Source organism: Ornithodoros turicata, chromosome 7 (genome assembly GCF_037126465.1).
Source record: "Ornithodoros turicata isolate Travis chromosome 7, ASM3712646v1, whole genome shotgun sequence".
Lineage (NCBI taxonomy): Eukaryota > Metazoa > Arthropoda > Arachnida > Ixodida > Argasidae > Ornithodoros > Ornithodoros turicata.
In genome coordinates, this window is record NC_088207.1 from 50,145,444 (window position 1) to 50,162,409 (window position 16,966).

The 16,966-nt window shown below is 45.7% G+C and overlaps 1 protein-coding gene across 3 annotated transcripts in view; it reads right to left on the bottom strand.

The window, feature by feature from the left end:
- Positions 1–16,966, bottom strand: part of LOC135401441 (uncharacterized) — a 41,325-nt gene that overhangs the window by 3,278 nt on the left and 21,081 nt on the right. For 2 of the 3 annotated variants that reach the window (XR_010424816.1, XM_064633854.1), the window contains exons 2-3: positions 1,972–2,122; positions 782–1,028 (exon numbers count right to left, since the gene is read on the bottom strand). Coding sequence is in view for 2 of the 3 variants with exons in the window: in XM_064633854.1 (XP_064489924.1) it covers positions 782–1,028; positions 1,972–2,122 (398 nt within the window). In the remaining variant the exon portion in view is untranslated. The remainder of the gene's footprint in view (positions 1–781; positions 1,029–1,971; positions 2,123–16,966) is intronic. The other variant, XM_064633855.1, reaches the window with a different exon arrangement.

A 16,966-nucleotide genomic window follows, 5' to 3' on the forward strand; every position in this document is an offset into this window, starting at 1 on the left:
TTATCTGCTCATGGTTGCTTTTATGCTTCGCTGCGCGACTCCTTTCGGGAACTGTAACGCTGCAACCCGGGGGGGGGGGGGGGTTACAATCGAGTGCAAGTACAGTGTATCCCTGCAAGTTTTGCTTCACTGCAGCGCTCGGGGGCTGTAGGTGAAACGCGCTTTCCAAGATGATGTATGCGGGCTCGACGTGGAGTGCTTTTCCAGAGCGCTTGAGCGTTGCAGCAGTTTTCATTAGAAGCAGAGTTAAGCTTTGGTGTTATTGGTCAGTCATGGACAAGGTACTCCAGAAAAGTATCGCAGCTAAAGTTACAGCCAGTTCGTGAAAATGGTAACTGACAGCGAAGTTTTAGGAATGTTAGTTGCAGCTGCAGTTACCAAGTAAAAGTAACTTAATTGCTTTTAAGAAACGAGAGATGGCAAATCCACCTCTCGAAAACTTTGTTTTGCTTTTTAATAGTTCCGGTGCTGGCCAGTCATAAATTACATGACATGTGACATGTGACACTACCTCAATCTTCAGTAAGGTACTCAGATTTTGTAGATACTCCCACGGAGAATGGCAACTAGTTGCAGTTACAACTTGTTTTCCTAGGAAAGTTAGTTGTTAGAGCAACTAATCACTGACAAAAAGTACCTCCTGTAGTTTCAGTTACGAATTGCTTGCAATTCGGTTATCGGTATTGGCCTGGGACTGGAGTATTCGGTTGGCCAGTAAGGATTTGGTACAATCAGAATCACAGGGATCCCCAACACCGTGAAACAAAGGAAACTACCTTACCTGGTTGTGTTCCCTGGCGACTTCTGCAACCGCTTGTGCGACCATTTGGGGAGGAGGAGGCGTCGGTGGTGCAGCGTCGCTCAGAAAACCGTTCCTGGCATCCGCTTCGGGGCCGTCTGGAGGAGAGGCGATGACGTTGACGCTTTCCAAGGTTTCGCCTGCGTGGGGCTCGGCGCAGTAGCTGACCAACGTTCGGAAGCTACACGCCCGTAGACAGCATTCTTCTACGATGCCTCCCGTTTGACTGCTTGCACAACATGCGAAGAAACAAATTGCACGAATGATAACGCTGTTTGCATCCCATATGCCTGACCTTAAAGAAGCCCAGAAAGCCATCTCAAAGATCGTCTGTCTCAGACGCATTATGAAAGCATGTGACTTGACAACTAACGCAATAAATGATCTGCATACGCAATATCTTTCTCAGAGGAAAGCGCACCCGAACATTGACGCGCGCGTTTCCCCTCAACTCATTCAGCAGGGCGAAACGAGGAGGAGGAGGAAGACGAAAGAAGAGCGGTTGCAAGAGTGACTGCGCTCCAATCGGCGTCTGCGCCTTGCGCTCTTTTTTTCTTCTCTCTCTCAGTTCTTCTTGTGTAGCAGACGACGTTTCTCTAAACCAGTCAGCGGGCTGTGCCGTAATGACGTCAAAGCGATTCGGGCTGCTAGTTGCGGGCATTGCCACCGTTGCGCGCGGCCGCGATTTTAAAAATCGAATTTTGCGATATTCATCCATGTGTCGAATCTGTCACTTCGCATAGTGCATTTTCATAGGCAGGTTAACGGCTAGGTAAAAAAAAGGGGGGGCAATGCAATAAAAGGGGGAAAGGTGTGCCAAAGGGGGCTGATCAGATAAAAGGGAGGGATTGACGAGCTGTGCGACGTTTCGAGCACCAAGCTCTTCGTCAGGCATATGGGAATGCTACCCCATTCCCGTACTGCCTCACGAAGAGCTTGGTTCCCTCTTTCACCGTTCCCCCTATTATTGCATTTTCCTTACGTGTACTCGGCACCCGCATAGTTTTTACCCGTAAAAAAAAAAGAAAAGGAAAAGTTGTGACTGAAGTGCTTTCTGTGCTTCTATAATAGTTCTGGGTTTTCATGTCCCTGAGCCCATGGGGAGATACGCACAAGACAAGACACGAGAGCTTGCTTGCATTATCCTTCTGTGTCCTGCATGAATAGCTTACCTGTTCCCAAAGTAACGATTTTCCCTGGACGAATCTTGACTGCTGCTTGCTGTGCTTGTTTCTTGCTGTTCGCCACTCACGGAGTTCCTTCTACTAGGAGAAGGCTTGTAGATTATGTAGGATGGGAACCTATTGATGGGTGTGTCACTTACTGAAAGATAGAAATTTTTAAAAAATGTGAGGAAAATGGCGGTGAATTATACGATGCGTTGGGTCTACGGCCACTGTAAGGCTGTGCAACTAGTGAAGTTTTGGGATGCCACAATGAGCCATGAAATAAAAAAAAAGAAAAGAAAAGCGAGAGTGATGTAATGAAAGACGCAGAACGTAGCCTTCAATAAGATTTGCGTACCAATCGGATGACAAAAATTTGTAGTGTAGACAAAAACACGCGCCGCAATAGAAGAGTTAAGAAAATCCCAGTGCTCTCTGCGCACGCATTGCATTCTGGGAGCTTTCTAATAATCATGAATAATAATCCTTCACATTTCGCTTTCGCTGACCTTGACACGTCGTGGACAATGGACCGGTAGGGAAGAAATCGGAACAGTTGGGAGGCCACCCGTTTCTTTCGTATTAGTAAACTCCCACAGTTCAAAGCGACGCTAAGCACTCTGGGATTTTCGGAACTCGCCTATTGTAAGATGCGTAAAACAACTATCTTCAGTTAGCTGATTAGCCTGATATAATTCATTAATGAATTAGTCAGAATGAAAAAAAAAGTACTGGGGATACGACTGCTGACAATATTCAACTGATTTCGTTCGAGTAGAACTGAGCGCTCTTTCTTTTTTTCTTTTTTTTCTTCTTGGTTTATATGTTCATCTGGTACACCACGTACACAGCAGTAGCCAGGGAAGATGGGTGTTCTTCCCTGGGATGGGAACTCCCCTCGCACTCAAATGAAAACCTTGACTCAAATGACCTCAAATGAAATGACAAAAACTCAAATGAAAACCACTCTCGGTGCAGTCACCAACCGGTGACTCTTTAGCGGACACAACCACTATCTAGGATGCCGAAGTTGGTGGTCAGAGAAATATGCTGCTTTGACTCAAAACTGCGTCCTCTTCAACGTCTGGGCTCCTTTTCGTAAAAAAAAAAAAAGAAATACTTATGCTGAAACGATAGCGAGTGGAAGCTACAGCTGTATATAGTTAGATGTATAATGGAATGATAGATGACTGCGTTACAATACTAGCTCATTAATGCCATCATTAATCGATACATCTCATAATCAATGGGATAATTTGTAAGGACCCGCCCATATACTATACTCTGCCACGAACAAAAATATATCGCTACAAATGTTAGGCCCCGTAACCACATCCACACGCGCGACGTCCAAGAACCTTATTCATTTCTTTTACGACCATTATGTAATCGTATCAATAAAGGAAATGTGCCGCGATTACTGACGTGGCCATCATCATTACCACGTGTCTGCGCCCAAGGCCTTCTATCAGCCTTAGCTGCTGTTAGCGCTGTCACCGCTGGAGCCACCGCATTACCGTTCAACAAATTATGCCAGCCTTGATGATTCAATGTACCTTTTTTTACACTCGCGGCGTATCCTAGCGTCTGTTCACGGAAACACGATCGCGCGCCAAAACACAGCCGGCTAGGGTGACTCGATACTTGCGCCCTCTTTGCAAAGAGGGCGCAAGTAGCACAAATGTCGAGGCACCACTGCAGCTAGCGCCATCTATTGAATATGTAGGGAACTTTCTTCGGCGCCATCAGGGTCACAAAGCATGCGCAGAAGCGTTGTGAAAAAAAAAAAAAAAAAAGGTCCATTGTAACGTTTGCGACAATGTGCCTCAGAGCTGAGTTGACCGTGCGATCTGCTGCGTACTTGATAGTCTGACGCATATTTTTTTTAAAGCTCCCTGTTAGCGCCGCGAAGCAACTGTGGCTATGAGCGGCGTACAGACGTGGACAGATGGAGAGAGGACAGCAGGAAGGAGTGGGGGACAGGGAGTTAGTATGCGTCCTGGGCCGACTTCAAAGGGAACTGTACCGACATTCGTCTGGAAAGTTTATCGGAAAACCCAGGGAAAACCTCAGACAGCACAGCCGCTGCGGGAGGTTCGAACCCGCATCACCTCCCAGTCTTGGCAGGGAAGGCGATCATACTAAGCCACGGGATCGAGCTGGTCTAACGAATGTGCCACCCCGAAACCTGGCGCTGCACACAACCAAAGCATGAATGCCATGCCCGTTCCGTGCCATCAAGCGCGCTCTTGCAGTCTGTGAATGATGTGGCGGTTTTTGACGAACTCCCTGCGAAAACTGTGATCATGCAAAATATGAACATATGGAAACTTGGCAAGGTCCTAACTGGTCCTTTCTTTTAGTACAGTTTTTGTCTTGCAATGATTGTTTTTTTTTTGTTTTTTTTGTGTGTGTCTTTAGGGTTTGACTAAATTTACAGTACGTATTTTTAATTGTTGCAACAGATGTTGTTCTTCGTCTGCCCCCCGCAGAAATTATTGGAATTAATCTAATCTTCGACGCAGAGAAGTTATTGTCTATCTTTCTCATCCAGGTACGAACTATGGCAAACTCATGGCAACTATGGCAAAATCTTCTTTTAGAGGTCATGCTTGAAACGGGCTAAACGGTGAAATTAATTGTTTATTAACCCTGCATCACTTTTGTTTTTGTTTTTGATTTCTTGTCTTGTCTTTTTTTCTCTTCTTAAAATGGTTTCCGACCATCGTCAGGGACAACATGACAACTGTGACCTTCCGCACTCGCAGGTAGAAATCGTCGAATAAACTCGACCTCCAATGCTACTAAAATGTACGTCACGCGCGCCATATGGTCCACAGAAGCTTGTGATCCACAAGAGCAAGCCACCTTCCTGACGTCATACACACTGGCCGACCAGCTGAGCACCGCATATGTATGCAACCATATGTGTCTCGGATTCTCACCTGACGATCCGTTATCAAGAGGAGCTACATAACCACGTTCACACATCGGCGCTTGACAACAAGGCCGTGCCTCGGAATGACGTGCAGGAAAGAAGACTCACGCCATACCGCAGACGCAACCGCGTCAAGTGACAATCACTGCCGCTTTTGGCTCACGACGAGTGTAGACTGACTAGACGCCGGTGCGATCTACCCTGATCTCTCTTACAGGTTTTATCACGAGTTCAGCTGTGCGCGGTTGCAGGTGCAGACGCTTGTTCGGTGTGGAAAAGGACGCCTGCAGTCTTTGCGTGTGCCGCTCCCTTGTCCTGTGTGTAACCTTATCGATTATTTTCGAGCGTTGTGAGAGTTATTGGTGCCGTAGCGTCACCCGGTGTGGGAGCTCTTTGCGTCATACCCTTCCCCAATAATGGATCCCTTTCCATACCAGGCGGTACCAGATAAATAAGAGTATTATATGTACCACATACAGAAGAAAAAAATGGCGTGCTCGCATAAGGATGCTCATTTTGTTTTCGGTGTAATTGCGCCGCAGAGAAAGACAGCAAGCAGCCGAACTGCGGTGCGGCACGTCACCTCCATCCTCACGTCACACGGTGCGGATCGCACCCCCATTAGTGACGTCACTGTCTTGGAGCACTGATGATGTTAGACTGCCGTTCTGGTGGAAAGGTGTAGCTATATACGGTGCAAGGATGTGGGATTCGTTTATTTCCTTCAAAATATATTGCGTTGTGTTAGGTAGCATGTTACGAAACAAGAAGAAGAAGTCGAGGTTATACTAGTTATACTAGATGAGTCCATTGCTGCAAATATTTGAGAGGAGAACGTGAGAAAATTATTGCGTCACCCGTTGATTGCTCGTAAATTTTTATCAAAATAGGTACCACGCGTTAAATTGTTTGATCAAAAGATGCGATTTTCATAAGCGACAGATTTTATAGCGCCCGCGCCAACGTCGACAGGCGTCTATGTCCGTCCGTGACAGTTCTGGAGAGACAAGAAGGAAAGAAGAAGAGAGAGAAGAGAAGGATGAAGACACAATGACACCGATGCCATACCGAAACTAGCCCGCCGTACCGAAACCGAAACGAGTGGCTCACGGCCATCTTTTGAAACGAAGAAGAAGAAGAGTGCGGGTGCGGGCCCTAACGTCACGATCGCAAAACTGTCCCACAAAGCGTTTAAAGGTGTTTGGCAGAATGCCCAAAGGTGCAGTCATTACTTTTTTTCTTTTTGTGAACCTTCATTATGAGACTTTCTAAGCAGCACATCTTGGGCCAATATTGAGCCAAGATGTTGTGGTGCTTGGGTTAGGATCAACTCCTCGTGTTCACGTCGTAAGCACAGCCCCACGTCGCACCTTGGGCGCATGTGGCGAGTGTGGAAGGGCAGGGAAATAAACTTTACTCCAAGACACTGCCTAAGGACCGTGCACCACCACCGACAACCATTGATGCCAGAGCATCAACTGCACGCCAGTTCTTCCGACTTTCCTCGCGATGTTGCACAGGCCGAAGTGACGCACAAGTTTAGAATCCCACTCACGAGTATAAGAAACAGAGAACGATCGCCAGCTTTTTTCGCTGAGTACGTATTACCCAAACATCTGTATCCTCAATGACTAGTCTGAGCACGCGGAGCGAGGGTGACGTCACTGGAAAGTAAACAGGGACAGTAAACAGAAATAACTCATTACTCAAAAACGCGGTCTCTCACGCGAAGAGTCTCTCTAAATTTATGCTTGGCACAACAACAACTGCCGCTCAGAGCCGAACAAGAAGAATGTATAAGTGTATGCGCTATTTCGTTCAGCAGCCCAAAGCGAAATGGACGAATGACAAAGGAATGCGAGACCGAGACTGAGCTACGAGCCATTCAGGGTTTACAACCTCAGAGACTGCGTCATCCGTACCTTCCCCCGGGGTTTCAGTTCTTTAATTAAAAGCAAGGAAAGTGTGTCTGGAAGTTTGGCATGCCCCGACTGTGTTGTGGCACGCCAGTATTTTAAAGAACGCCGCTTCGTAAGGAACCCTGCGACACTCTGCGACGTATTTATGTTGACGGCAAGCGTGCATCAGGTGTATGTCAGGATGTTAGGAACGCGTGTTTGCGTGGCGGGCACGTTTTCTATACGTTTTCTATACAGTTGTTAATATTAGCAGGATAACATAGGACAAGAAGGACATAGGACAAAGTTTCATTTTAGTAACACAAGTAAACGCAGCAAAAAGGACACAAGCACAAGAGAGAAGTGACACGCAACACAAACTGCGTTGTCTGTCACTTCTCTCTTGTGCTTGCGTCCATTTTGCTTGCTGTGTTTACTTGTGCTACTGTGATATACCAACTTCCCCGCTTCTGTACTTTAGTCAAAGTTTAATTTACATGATGTATACGGCAAAGCGCCTTGGCAAGGTACAAGTTCTTATATAGGTTCTCAAGCAGCCCTGTAGGTTCCGTTTAACACAGCATTTCTCCTCGAGATAGGTTGCTGAGATGCAGTTCATGTTGTTATAATGAAACTGGATGTTTCTTCGAGAGAGATTTCGAAATTTTGGCGTATCCATCGACTTTTGGGAAAGCATAACGGGCGTGTATGGACCTGGAGCATGGATGTTTTACACTCATCCTGTCACGAACTTCATGAAGACCACGCTGTTTTCCCACTTCCTTGCACAAATAACGATTCCGAAACCGTGTATAATGGAATGGTGTGCAGGCGCATTACTAGCGCAAACCCCCAATTTGTGAAAGATTTAAATATGACAGTAGTCGAAAAAAAACCGAGACAGCGACAGGACTCGAACTTGCACCACAGTTCTAGACTCCGGAACACAGCTACTTTCCGTTTCTGCAGTTTGTGGAACAGGAAGTATACCCGCAGTCAAACTCACTGGAACCCCTATGGTTTCGCGCTATATAAGCACAACTTGCTGAAAAACTCCAAGCTCCCATGACATAAATACGTCAGTCATTTCATTTTCATTATCACCAGGGGGCGCTATCTTTAGCCAACGCCATCCCGCATAGCGCGTTCAAGTTCAAGGTCGTAGAAAGTTGATGGGAACGTTTCCGGAAAGGCTGCGCCATTCGAGTAGACAGCTCGTCGTCCCGTCGGCCTATATTAGAAATCGTAAAAGGAAAGCAAAAAGAAGAAAAAATGCAATAATAATAATAATAAAAAAAAGAAAACAGGAAACTAAAGCCCTGTATGGTGTGTGCTTGGCAGCTGTCCATAATCTGCGATGCCACTGACGTTCGCAGTCGGCTGCAGTATAATTGCTCTTGGAAATGAATGAGGTACATCTAAGTACCATCTAAGTACATCCACGGTACATCTAAGTAAGTATGTTAAGTATGTACCTCATACTTAACACTCAACAGAGAGATAGAGATTCAGAGAAAATGCAAATTGGTTTGTTGTGGCTTTGTCGATTTCGGCTACCAGCGCACACACACGCAAGTAAGGTCAAGAAGCTGGGCCACCAAATCTGGCCGCTATCCAATCCTATTTGTTAAGCACGATTGTTGAACTCTCCTTATGTTTCGCTTGGGAAAAACTAGGTCAGGAATCGACACACGTTCAGGATGCATTGTGAGGTAATGGGAAAGTCAATTTGGGGAATAAATGCGCAAAAGTGTTTGCGAAGTTTAGCGAAAGTGTATGCACTGTTGGAGAGTGCTAGCAGGGCGTAATTGGTCAGCGCATTCGACCGGCAATCGAGAGGTGGGTGGTTCGAGTCCCGTTCCGGTTCGAGGTCAGGGCAGTCTGCTTTTTATAAGCCTTTTTGTAAGACCGCGAGATATACCGTATTTTCCGGTGTATAACGCGCATTCGTGTATAACGCGCACCCCTAAAAACGGGCCGAAGTTGAAAAATGTTCGATGTACAACGCGCACTGGTGCATAACGCGCACCGCAATGGTGCTACAAGATTCTGTACTGCGACCAGTATACACAATAAACCAAAGCGGTGTATCATATACGTATGCATATTCTATATTTGAAACACATTTAGTCAAATCCGTTAAACTCCGATGCAACAGCGTCGGTGTCATAGTATACTTCAGTGTCCTCTCTGCTTTCCGTTTCGCGTCCCTTCTCAATCACGTCATTCTTCTGAAATGAATTCAAGATTATTGACCGTTTATGAAGTCCAGTGTCCTTTCGCCGGATCTGTCAGCTGACCCTAAGAGATACGGGAGAAAACCACAGCACAACCTGGAAGTGGCTAGAATTTGTACGTCACTGACCTGAAAAGGAACTCTGCAGGAAAATATTTCCGTGTATAACGCGCACCGTTAGATAACGCGCAGGACCTCTTCAGAGCACTTTTTTATTGTATAACGCGCGCATTACACACTGGAAAATACGGTACCTACAATGACCACATCGTGATAGAGGTTCAACCAACACCCTCTACACCAACATCCAACACACCAACCTACACCAATCTACACCAACACCAACATCCTCTAAAGGGCACCCCCGGGACATTTCCGGAACCGGCAGGAAAAAAAAAGCAAAGAAAACGCCGTCCGATTCAAGACAGCTTAGCTATCTGCTTGCGAATTAATGTTGCGCATTACATAATGAAGCTGACAACACTGCTGAAGGGCAAAAATGTGACGTCATCTAATGGTGTTGTTTATCTAGTGATGTCCTAAAGGTCTCGCCCTTATCTATAAAGGAGACATCAGCAAAGCTCGTGGCGGATTCTCTGTTGCGTGTGGGGAATGAAAACAACAACAACAACAAAAAGTCATTTTCCATATCCTTTGTGCGGCTAGAGACTGTGGCGTGGGTGCTCAAGGGACAAGTGGACTTGCACAGCTCTACAGTTGCCTCAGGAAAAAGAAGAGGAAAAGAATAATTTGTCTGCACGCGCACAAAAACAGAAAAAAAAAGAACACTAACATGAAGGAGTGTTTTCGCTTTCATGAGTTGGGATTACCAACCGGTTTGGCAGCAGGTGTTAATCATCGCACGGAATGGAAATGCCAGTATATCGCCTTGAAGTTGACGTAACATGACGGGGGATGTTGACAATTGAGAAGAAGACGACGCGTAGATCTTTCTTCGTCGTTTTATTTTTCTTCTTCTTTAGGTTTAGGTTGCAACCGCGTTTTCGGTTGCAATCGAAAAAAAAAAAAAAAACTTCAAATTCGAGTGGGTTCCGGATCCATAAACCATTTTGAAAACGGGGCACAAGATTTAAACTTTCGCCATACATTCCGGTATGTACGGTAGGTCTGTCACGTTTCCCCCCTTGAACTTATGCATGTGCGCGTTGTTATTCGCGTGAAATTTTATTTTCGATTTTCTCGTTCGATTGATCATGTGATCTACAAGTACATGATGGCCACAGTTGCTTCGCGGCGCTAAAAACAAACAAAAAAAACAGGTAGATGAACACAGAAAAAAGACAAGGACTGTGTAAACCATGGGCGTGGGTCCAGCTGGAATTCGCGATTTTCTCCCTCCCATATTTTGTTGAACAGCGTCGGTGTTTTACGCTTAACATTCGTGTCTCCGAAGCAATGTTTTCCCGTTCGCCCCGCACTTTATTCTTCACCCTATACCGGCCTTTGTGATCGCAGTCCTCCACGTACCGATCGCGCCCAGAAACCTAGAACAAATTTGTTCGGAGCCCACGACAAAAACGGTCTTCCACGAAGCGCCTACAACACCTGCAGCACCAAACACACGTCGCTATAATTCTCCCACGAGCGGGACATTTGGTGCCAACTCGAGAGTGCTCAGCACACAGACTTGCCATCGAGAAGCATTTTCGTTGACCAACAGCAGCGAATTCTTGTTTAGCGAAAGTTTTCGATGTCTGGACACCTTCTGCAACCTTTGGGCATCATCCCATCACGTTCAGTTCCTGCCCACATACACATTTTACTTCTTTAATATTCGTCCTCTTTTTTTTTTTTTCTCTCTTTTTTTTTTTGCTTTTTGTCGTACGGCGTGGCTGCTACGACAGAAGCTTCATTTATGTTTCCCGTTAGAGGCTGGAATAGGAGTTCGCAATACCTATTGGGTTATTTCTTAGAAGGTGGGTCTCGTCCTATATAGTCCCACATGAAGGCAGGTGACCCCTACAACCTGCCACATTTTCAGAGTTTTTATTTATCTGAAGTTCTTGCCGATTAATCGTTTTTGCCAGTGAATTACAAGGATGGAAACTTGTCAAGCTGTCCTACAGCTTTTTTCCCGATCTCCACATCCTGTAGAGATCAAATAAAATTGAATTGAATTTAATTGAAATTGAATTGAATAAGCTCTGACTACTGAAGGTTCATCCAATATCCCTTTCCTTTGCATTCCGACAGCCTTTCTCCGTTTGTATTGCTGCATTGTCAACTTAAGTGATGGGCTTCTTTATGTCCGATGGTAGAGAAGAGAGAGACAGAGAGAGAGAAAAAAAAAAACAGGAGGCTGTCAAGACAAGAGCTCGACGATCTGCACGTGGAAGAAACGACAGGTGAGTAAAAGACAATCGGCATCATTAGGCTTGTCACGTGACAGCACGTGTATGGTGTATAGTGAGATGGATTCCTGCTCTCGAACGGGATCTGGCGCGATGCTCCCTGTTTGTGAAGAAAGAGACACTTAATATGTATACGTATAACGCCCTGATTCCGTGTCCACTCAAAAGGCTGTGAACGAATGAGGACAAAGTGAGCGATAGTGGTGGGAGGAGTTGATACTAGAGTCATAAAATCCGCTTCTCAGACCTTCTCGTAATGCGTTTCCTTGCGCAGCGCGCCCTCGTATATACTCCACTATACGAGATTGTAGCACACAATGCTGTGGTCGCCAAAAATATAAATAAATAAAAAAGAAGGAAAGAACAGGTGACACGTACGGATAATAGGTATGAGAGCTTCGAGAGTACGACAATTCTTTCCCGGGGTGAGGCCTGCGATGTTACAACTCTAAGAACGCTTTATGACAATATTCGTTGATTTTGAAATGAAAGAAGGAAGTCACTGAAAGAGTTAGCCAGCTGCAGGACTCGAACCTACATCTTCTGGTTGGTGGAACCCTGGGCCGGTAATCCAGAAGACGTGGGTTCGAGTCCTGCAGCTGGCTCACCTTTTCAGTGACTTCCTTCCTCCTTCCATTGTTCTTAGGCACTTGAGACTTTGTGTGTTGTCCTTTCTTCTGTGTTCCAGCCGCAGAACATCACTTTCCATCGCGATTTTGAAATATGAGTACCGTACGCTTTTTCCTATCCCGAATGTTTGGGTCTCGGCCCACACCATCACCATCCAATGTATGTGTGTGTGTGTGTGTGTGTCTCGGTCCGTCACTTTCGATTGTTCATCGATGACTTAAAATGTGACTTTATAGTAGAAATTCAATTGATTGCAATTGGATACATCATATAGCTGCGGTGACAGATGGCACGTCGGTTCTCTCAGACGACAGACGGCAGCAGCGATACCACGACAGGAAGCGCTAGACCGTTGAATTCTGAAGCGCGATAAAAGCTACTCCTTACGTCATTAGAGGAACCTGACCTCTCTCCTTTGATAAGCTTCGGGAGGCGTGTTGTCCGAAATCAACCAGCAGTGCAACACGGGCTGTTACGTGGTGGCAGGTTACGCCATAACTTACAAACTGCGGACATGGCTTTCTGAGGAGACATATGCGATAACTGATTGGTGTAACTGGGGCAGCGAAATCAATGCTTTCCACAAACCGTATAAAAGCGTGCGAATATTGCTTTAAAATGACGCTACTAGACTAAATGAGATGGGGCTGCAGGCGCCCTTAGGGTAGCCACTCTGCTTCAAGTCTTTTTCCCCCTTCTTTTTTTTTATCAGTTAATTCCTACTACTACTACTACTAGACGCTACGTACTAAATGCATGCCTTCAGAACAGGAAGTCTCCTAAAACATTGTTTATGTATGTGACGTGGAAGTATTATAAAATTAATTTCTAGTTTTGAGAAGTATGGCGTACGTGGGGTGACGAATCTACCAACACGTCTATAGCACCATTGCTCCTCCCTCTCTCTCTCTCTCTCTCCATTCTCTTCTTTTCTGAATAACGCGTCTTGGAGTAGTCAGTCCCGAGTGGCTTTTCTAACATCTCCATTGTTTTCTTTTACAAATCAAATCAACATTGCTCCTCGAAGGTCGATTTTTTGTTTGTCTCCTATAACCACAGTTTTTGACAGTCTTCCAACGTGGGATGGAGCGCGGAGACGCGCGCCGTTGGTACGAGGCAGACGCAAGGACTGTCAGTGTCGTCACATACTCTTGAAGGATCCATGAAACTATGGATCTTTCCGTGTTGTTTCGAAAATTCCTTGAAAGCACGTTACGTTCTCTGACTGCATTCAGGATTTGGGATCCTACCACCGGCTGTGCTGTCTGAGGTTTTCCCTGGGTTTTCCGAAGACTTTCCAGACGAATGTCGGCATAGTTCCCCCTGAAGTCGGCCCAGGACGCATACTAACCCCCCCTGTCCCCCACTCCTTCCCGCTGTCCTCTCTCCATCTGTCTACGTCTGTACGCCGCTCATAGCCTCAGTTGCTTCGCGGCGCCAACACGCAATAAAAAGAAAAAGGCTTTGTGCACTGATTGTTTGACCGAGGTTGAGTTATGATGGGAATACTCGAGTGGGAAATCGTCCCCATTTCGTCGAGAAACATTGATCTACGGTATATACCCCAGTATGATTTGCTGTTCCTGATGTGATTACTATACGTAGCCAATACCTTTCATTTTAGAATCAGCGTTATGCACAATATACTTGACGAGCTGTGCGCAGTTGGTGGCAGCTTCGACGCAGTGTTGCCCGTACTTTTCAATTTCAATTTTCTAAAAAAACTACGAATGTAATTGGGACAGGCGGTGGTGCTTCTGAAAGAGCTTGCCGTTGTTGTCGGTCTCACAGAGGTGGGCAACGTCAACGACTAACGCTCTGGGAGAATGTGCGTCCTGGGCCGACTTCTAAGGGAACTGTGCCGACATACGTCTAACAGCTAGCCGCCTGAGGAAAACCCAGGAAAAACCCCAGACAGGCACAGCCGGCACCGGGATTCGAACCCGGGTACGTACCTCCCATGCATTTTTGATGTGACGTGGCCAGCACGCTAACCTCTCCGTCACGCGAGCAGGTAAATACTGGTGGCTCAGACTATCGAACAGAAACATTTTGTGAGATTGCATGTCTACAGCTGTTCGGCACCTTTCCCAGGCAGCACTGAATCTTGGACCAATATCGGTTAGTCATTGGTAGGATTGGTCCAATATTGGTTAGTCATTGGTAGGATTGGTCCAATATTGGTTAGTCATTGGTAGGATTGGTCCAATATTGGACCCGCTTTGCCAATGGCCAGCCAATAATGGATTCAGCATGAAAATGTATTGGTCCAACATAGCCAATTACCAGCCTATGTTGGCTATAAACGGGCATTTCTAGGGCGAGGCAGCGTTGTTTTTGTAACGCGAACCCGGATCGATTAGAAGATCTACAGGAAAAAAAAAAAAAAAAGGAAATATGTAATCTCATTTTTGGTGGTGGGTATTATACCGGATAATGCTTTGTTATACCATCGACTCATCATTGGCGATATAACGGTAGAATTGGCACAATATGGGCAAAATGAGCTTGCCAGTATAGGCAATATGAGAGGTGCACTGGGAATATGGGAGTCCAAAATTGGCATGCCATTAATGGGTCAATATTTGCATCACTAATTGCCAATATTGACCCAATCTGCGACCAATATTGGCGTGCTGCCTGGGTTAACTCCATCTTTCATAGAAAAAGAAGAGAACGATATGGCGCAAGCGAACAAGGCGTCGCAGATGTTCCTTTTCAAGATGAACTTAACTCATTTTAGCTGCCATTTTGTGGAAAGGGTCATCTCGTCGATATTCCGAACTATGATGAGATTCTAATGGCGCTTCGTTTCTGTTCTTTCGGAATTGGTCTGAGAAACGACCCAACGTTTAGGGCTGTTTGCGACATCTCTCTCGCCTTCTTTCTCTTTAGGTGCCGTTCGTAAGCTCAGAGAGAGTGCGTGGGAAGTGCAGTTTGTGGGTCAGGCAATTGTAAAATGTAGAGGAGATGGATTTGTATTGATATATACAACAAACTTCGAAGGCGAATCGAGCAGACCTCATGGTCAACTTCGTTATATGCAAAACGAAAATAAGTAGTATAGGATTTGAGCACTGTCCTGCAACAGTGACAGTTTCGAGCAAAACGGGGGAGTGAGCAATCTGAATTGTTCCAAAATCCAACACGGGGTAAGATCGCAAGATGGTGCTCTCCGGCAAACAAGGAATCGAGTCCCAAACAAAATGCAAAGAATGCAACAAGGCATTCTTTGTACAACGCATACACCGCAGTACAAAGTTCTTCAGTTGGTCCAAGCGCGGGAGCAGCAAAATTTCGAAACGAGGTTAATTACAGGTTGACCTGTCGGATCTGGCTGCGACGCCAGACGAACTTCGTGATCCTTTAGCTAATTCGAAGGATCCTTCGTCGATATGCCCCAATTTCTTTCGTTTTTTTTTTATTTTTTTTTTATTTTTTACGGGGGAAAAGCTGCCGATCGTTATGATCATTAAATCGCGTTCCGTCTGGTCGCCTGTTGAGGTTCAGTGACTCCGAGATAAAATCTCGTGACAGAAATGATGTCAACTCTGCTTTTCCCGGGGAGCGCGATGATCATTACAAGGGTAACACGGGTTCCCTAATTGCGCCCTAATGCCTTTCTAAATGCCGTAACGAGAAACTTGTCTGCTGTGCATCTTTCTGTGAGGTTTCTGTCAGATCCGGTTGTCGTCTTGTATGTGTTGTAGGGGAATATAATATGTAGCTCACGCATTTTGAAATAATATCTGATGATAAGTAGCAAGTGCGTTACAGAAACAACGCGCAGTTACTGGAATAACTGCGTTGCTCCAAGAGCATTCAGTCAGAGGTTGCTGAAGCTGCGTGGAGGAAGCTATACCTTCCCGCGGAACACAAGCATGTGTGAACGTAGTGATATGGTAGTGTGTACAATAACGATAATTCTTAATGCGATTAAGTAATTACGACGGAAGTAATTTCGACATAAATAAGCGAGGCAGAGGAAAACTCATTATGTTAGCTATAACAACGGCTGGTCTCTGGGTTTTCCCTTTTCAGATACACCTCGCCGTCCATGCTCACGCTGTTGCAAGCGAAAACTGGCATCTTTAGCCTAACCCGTTCACCTTGCTTCGTAATACGAGGCAGCTTTCGCCAGTTAAACGAAGGGCAAACAAATCCCACAACTGCTTCAATGCTGAGGAACTGCTAAAATGACATGTCACCACTGATGTGTGTTGGTGTATACGTGAGAAGGGCAACTTTCTTCATTGATTTGGAGGAAGCACACGAATACAAGTGAACACAAGGGACAGGACTGCATGTTCTGTGCACTCCGTGGTGTTTACGTTCCTTTCTGTGCTTCCTCAAAGCCAAAGACATGTAGCCCTTTTCGCGCATACATCAACTAGCTTACCTTATTTCCACTTTTTTATCTAATATGTTTTGCTTCCTCCTGAATGGGTCACAAACGGCCATAAAAGTTTTGAAGCGCACATTTCAGGGCATAAACCCTTTCGCTCCCACCTCCACAATCAGTATGCTCAGAAACACCATGACATAATGAGCTCCTCAATCAATGAATTAATTTATTGATTAACTATCTGGATGCACAAATACGCCCTTCAACGGTTTTCTACGCTCTACTTTTAACACACACTACTCCTTGTCTACTCTGGCGTACACTGTCAATGCTCTTCAGGTCCTGTGCTCAGTGTGTGTGCATATTGAGCGTTGACTGAATATATATATATTTTAGGCTCGCGGTACATAGATTAGCTGCCGCGTGCAGTTGTTCGTCTTCCCCGCGATAGAGCATTAGGATAGGCGATAGAGCGTTAGATTAGGCGATAGAGCATAGAGGATAGAGCATTCCTCACTTAGATGTCGTGGCACGTGCACTCCATCTAGGGTAGGCAATTGCCACAGATGCAAACGATGTTCT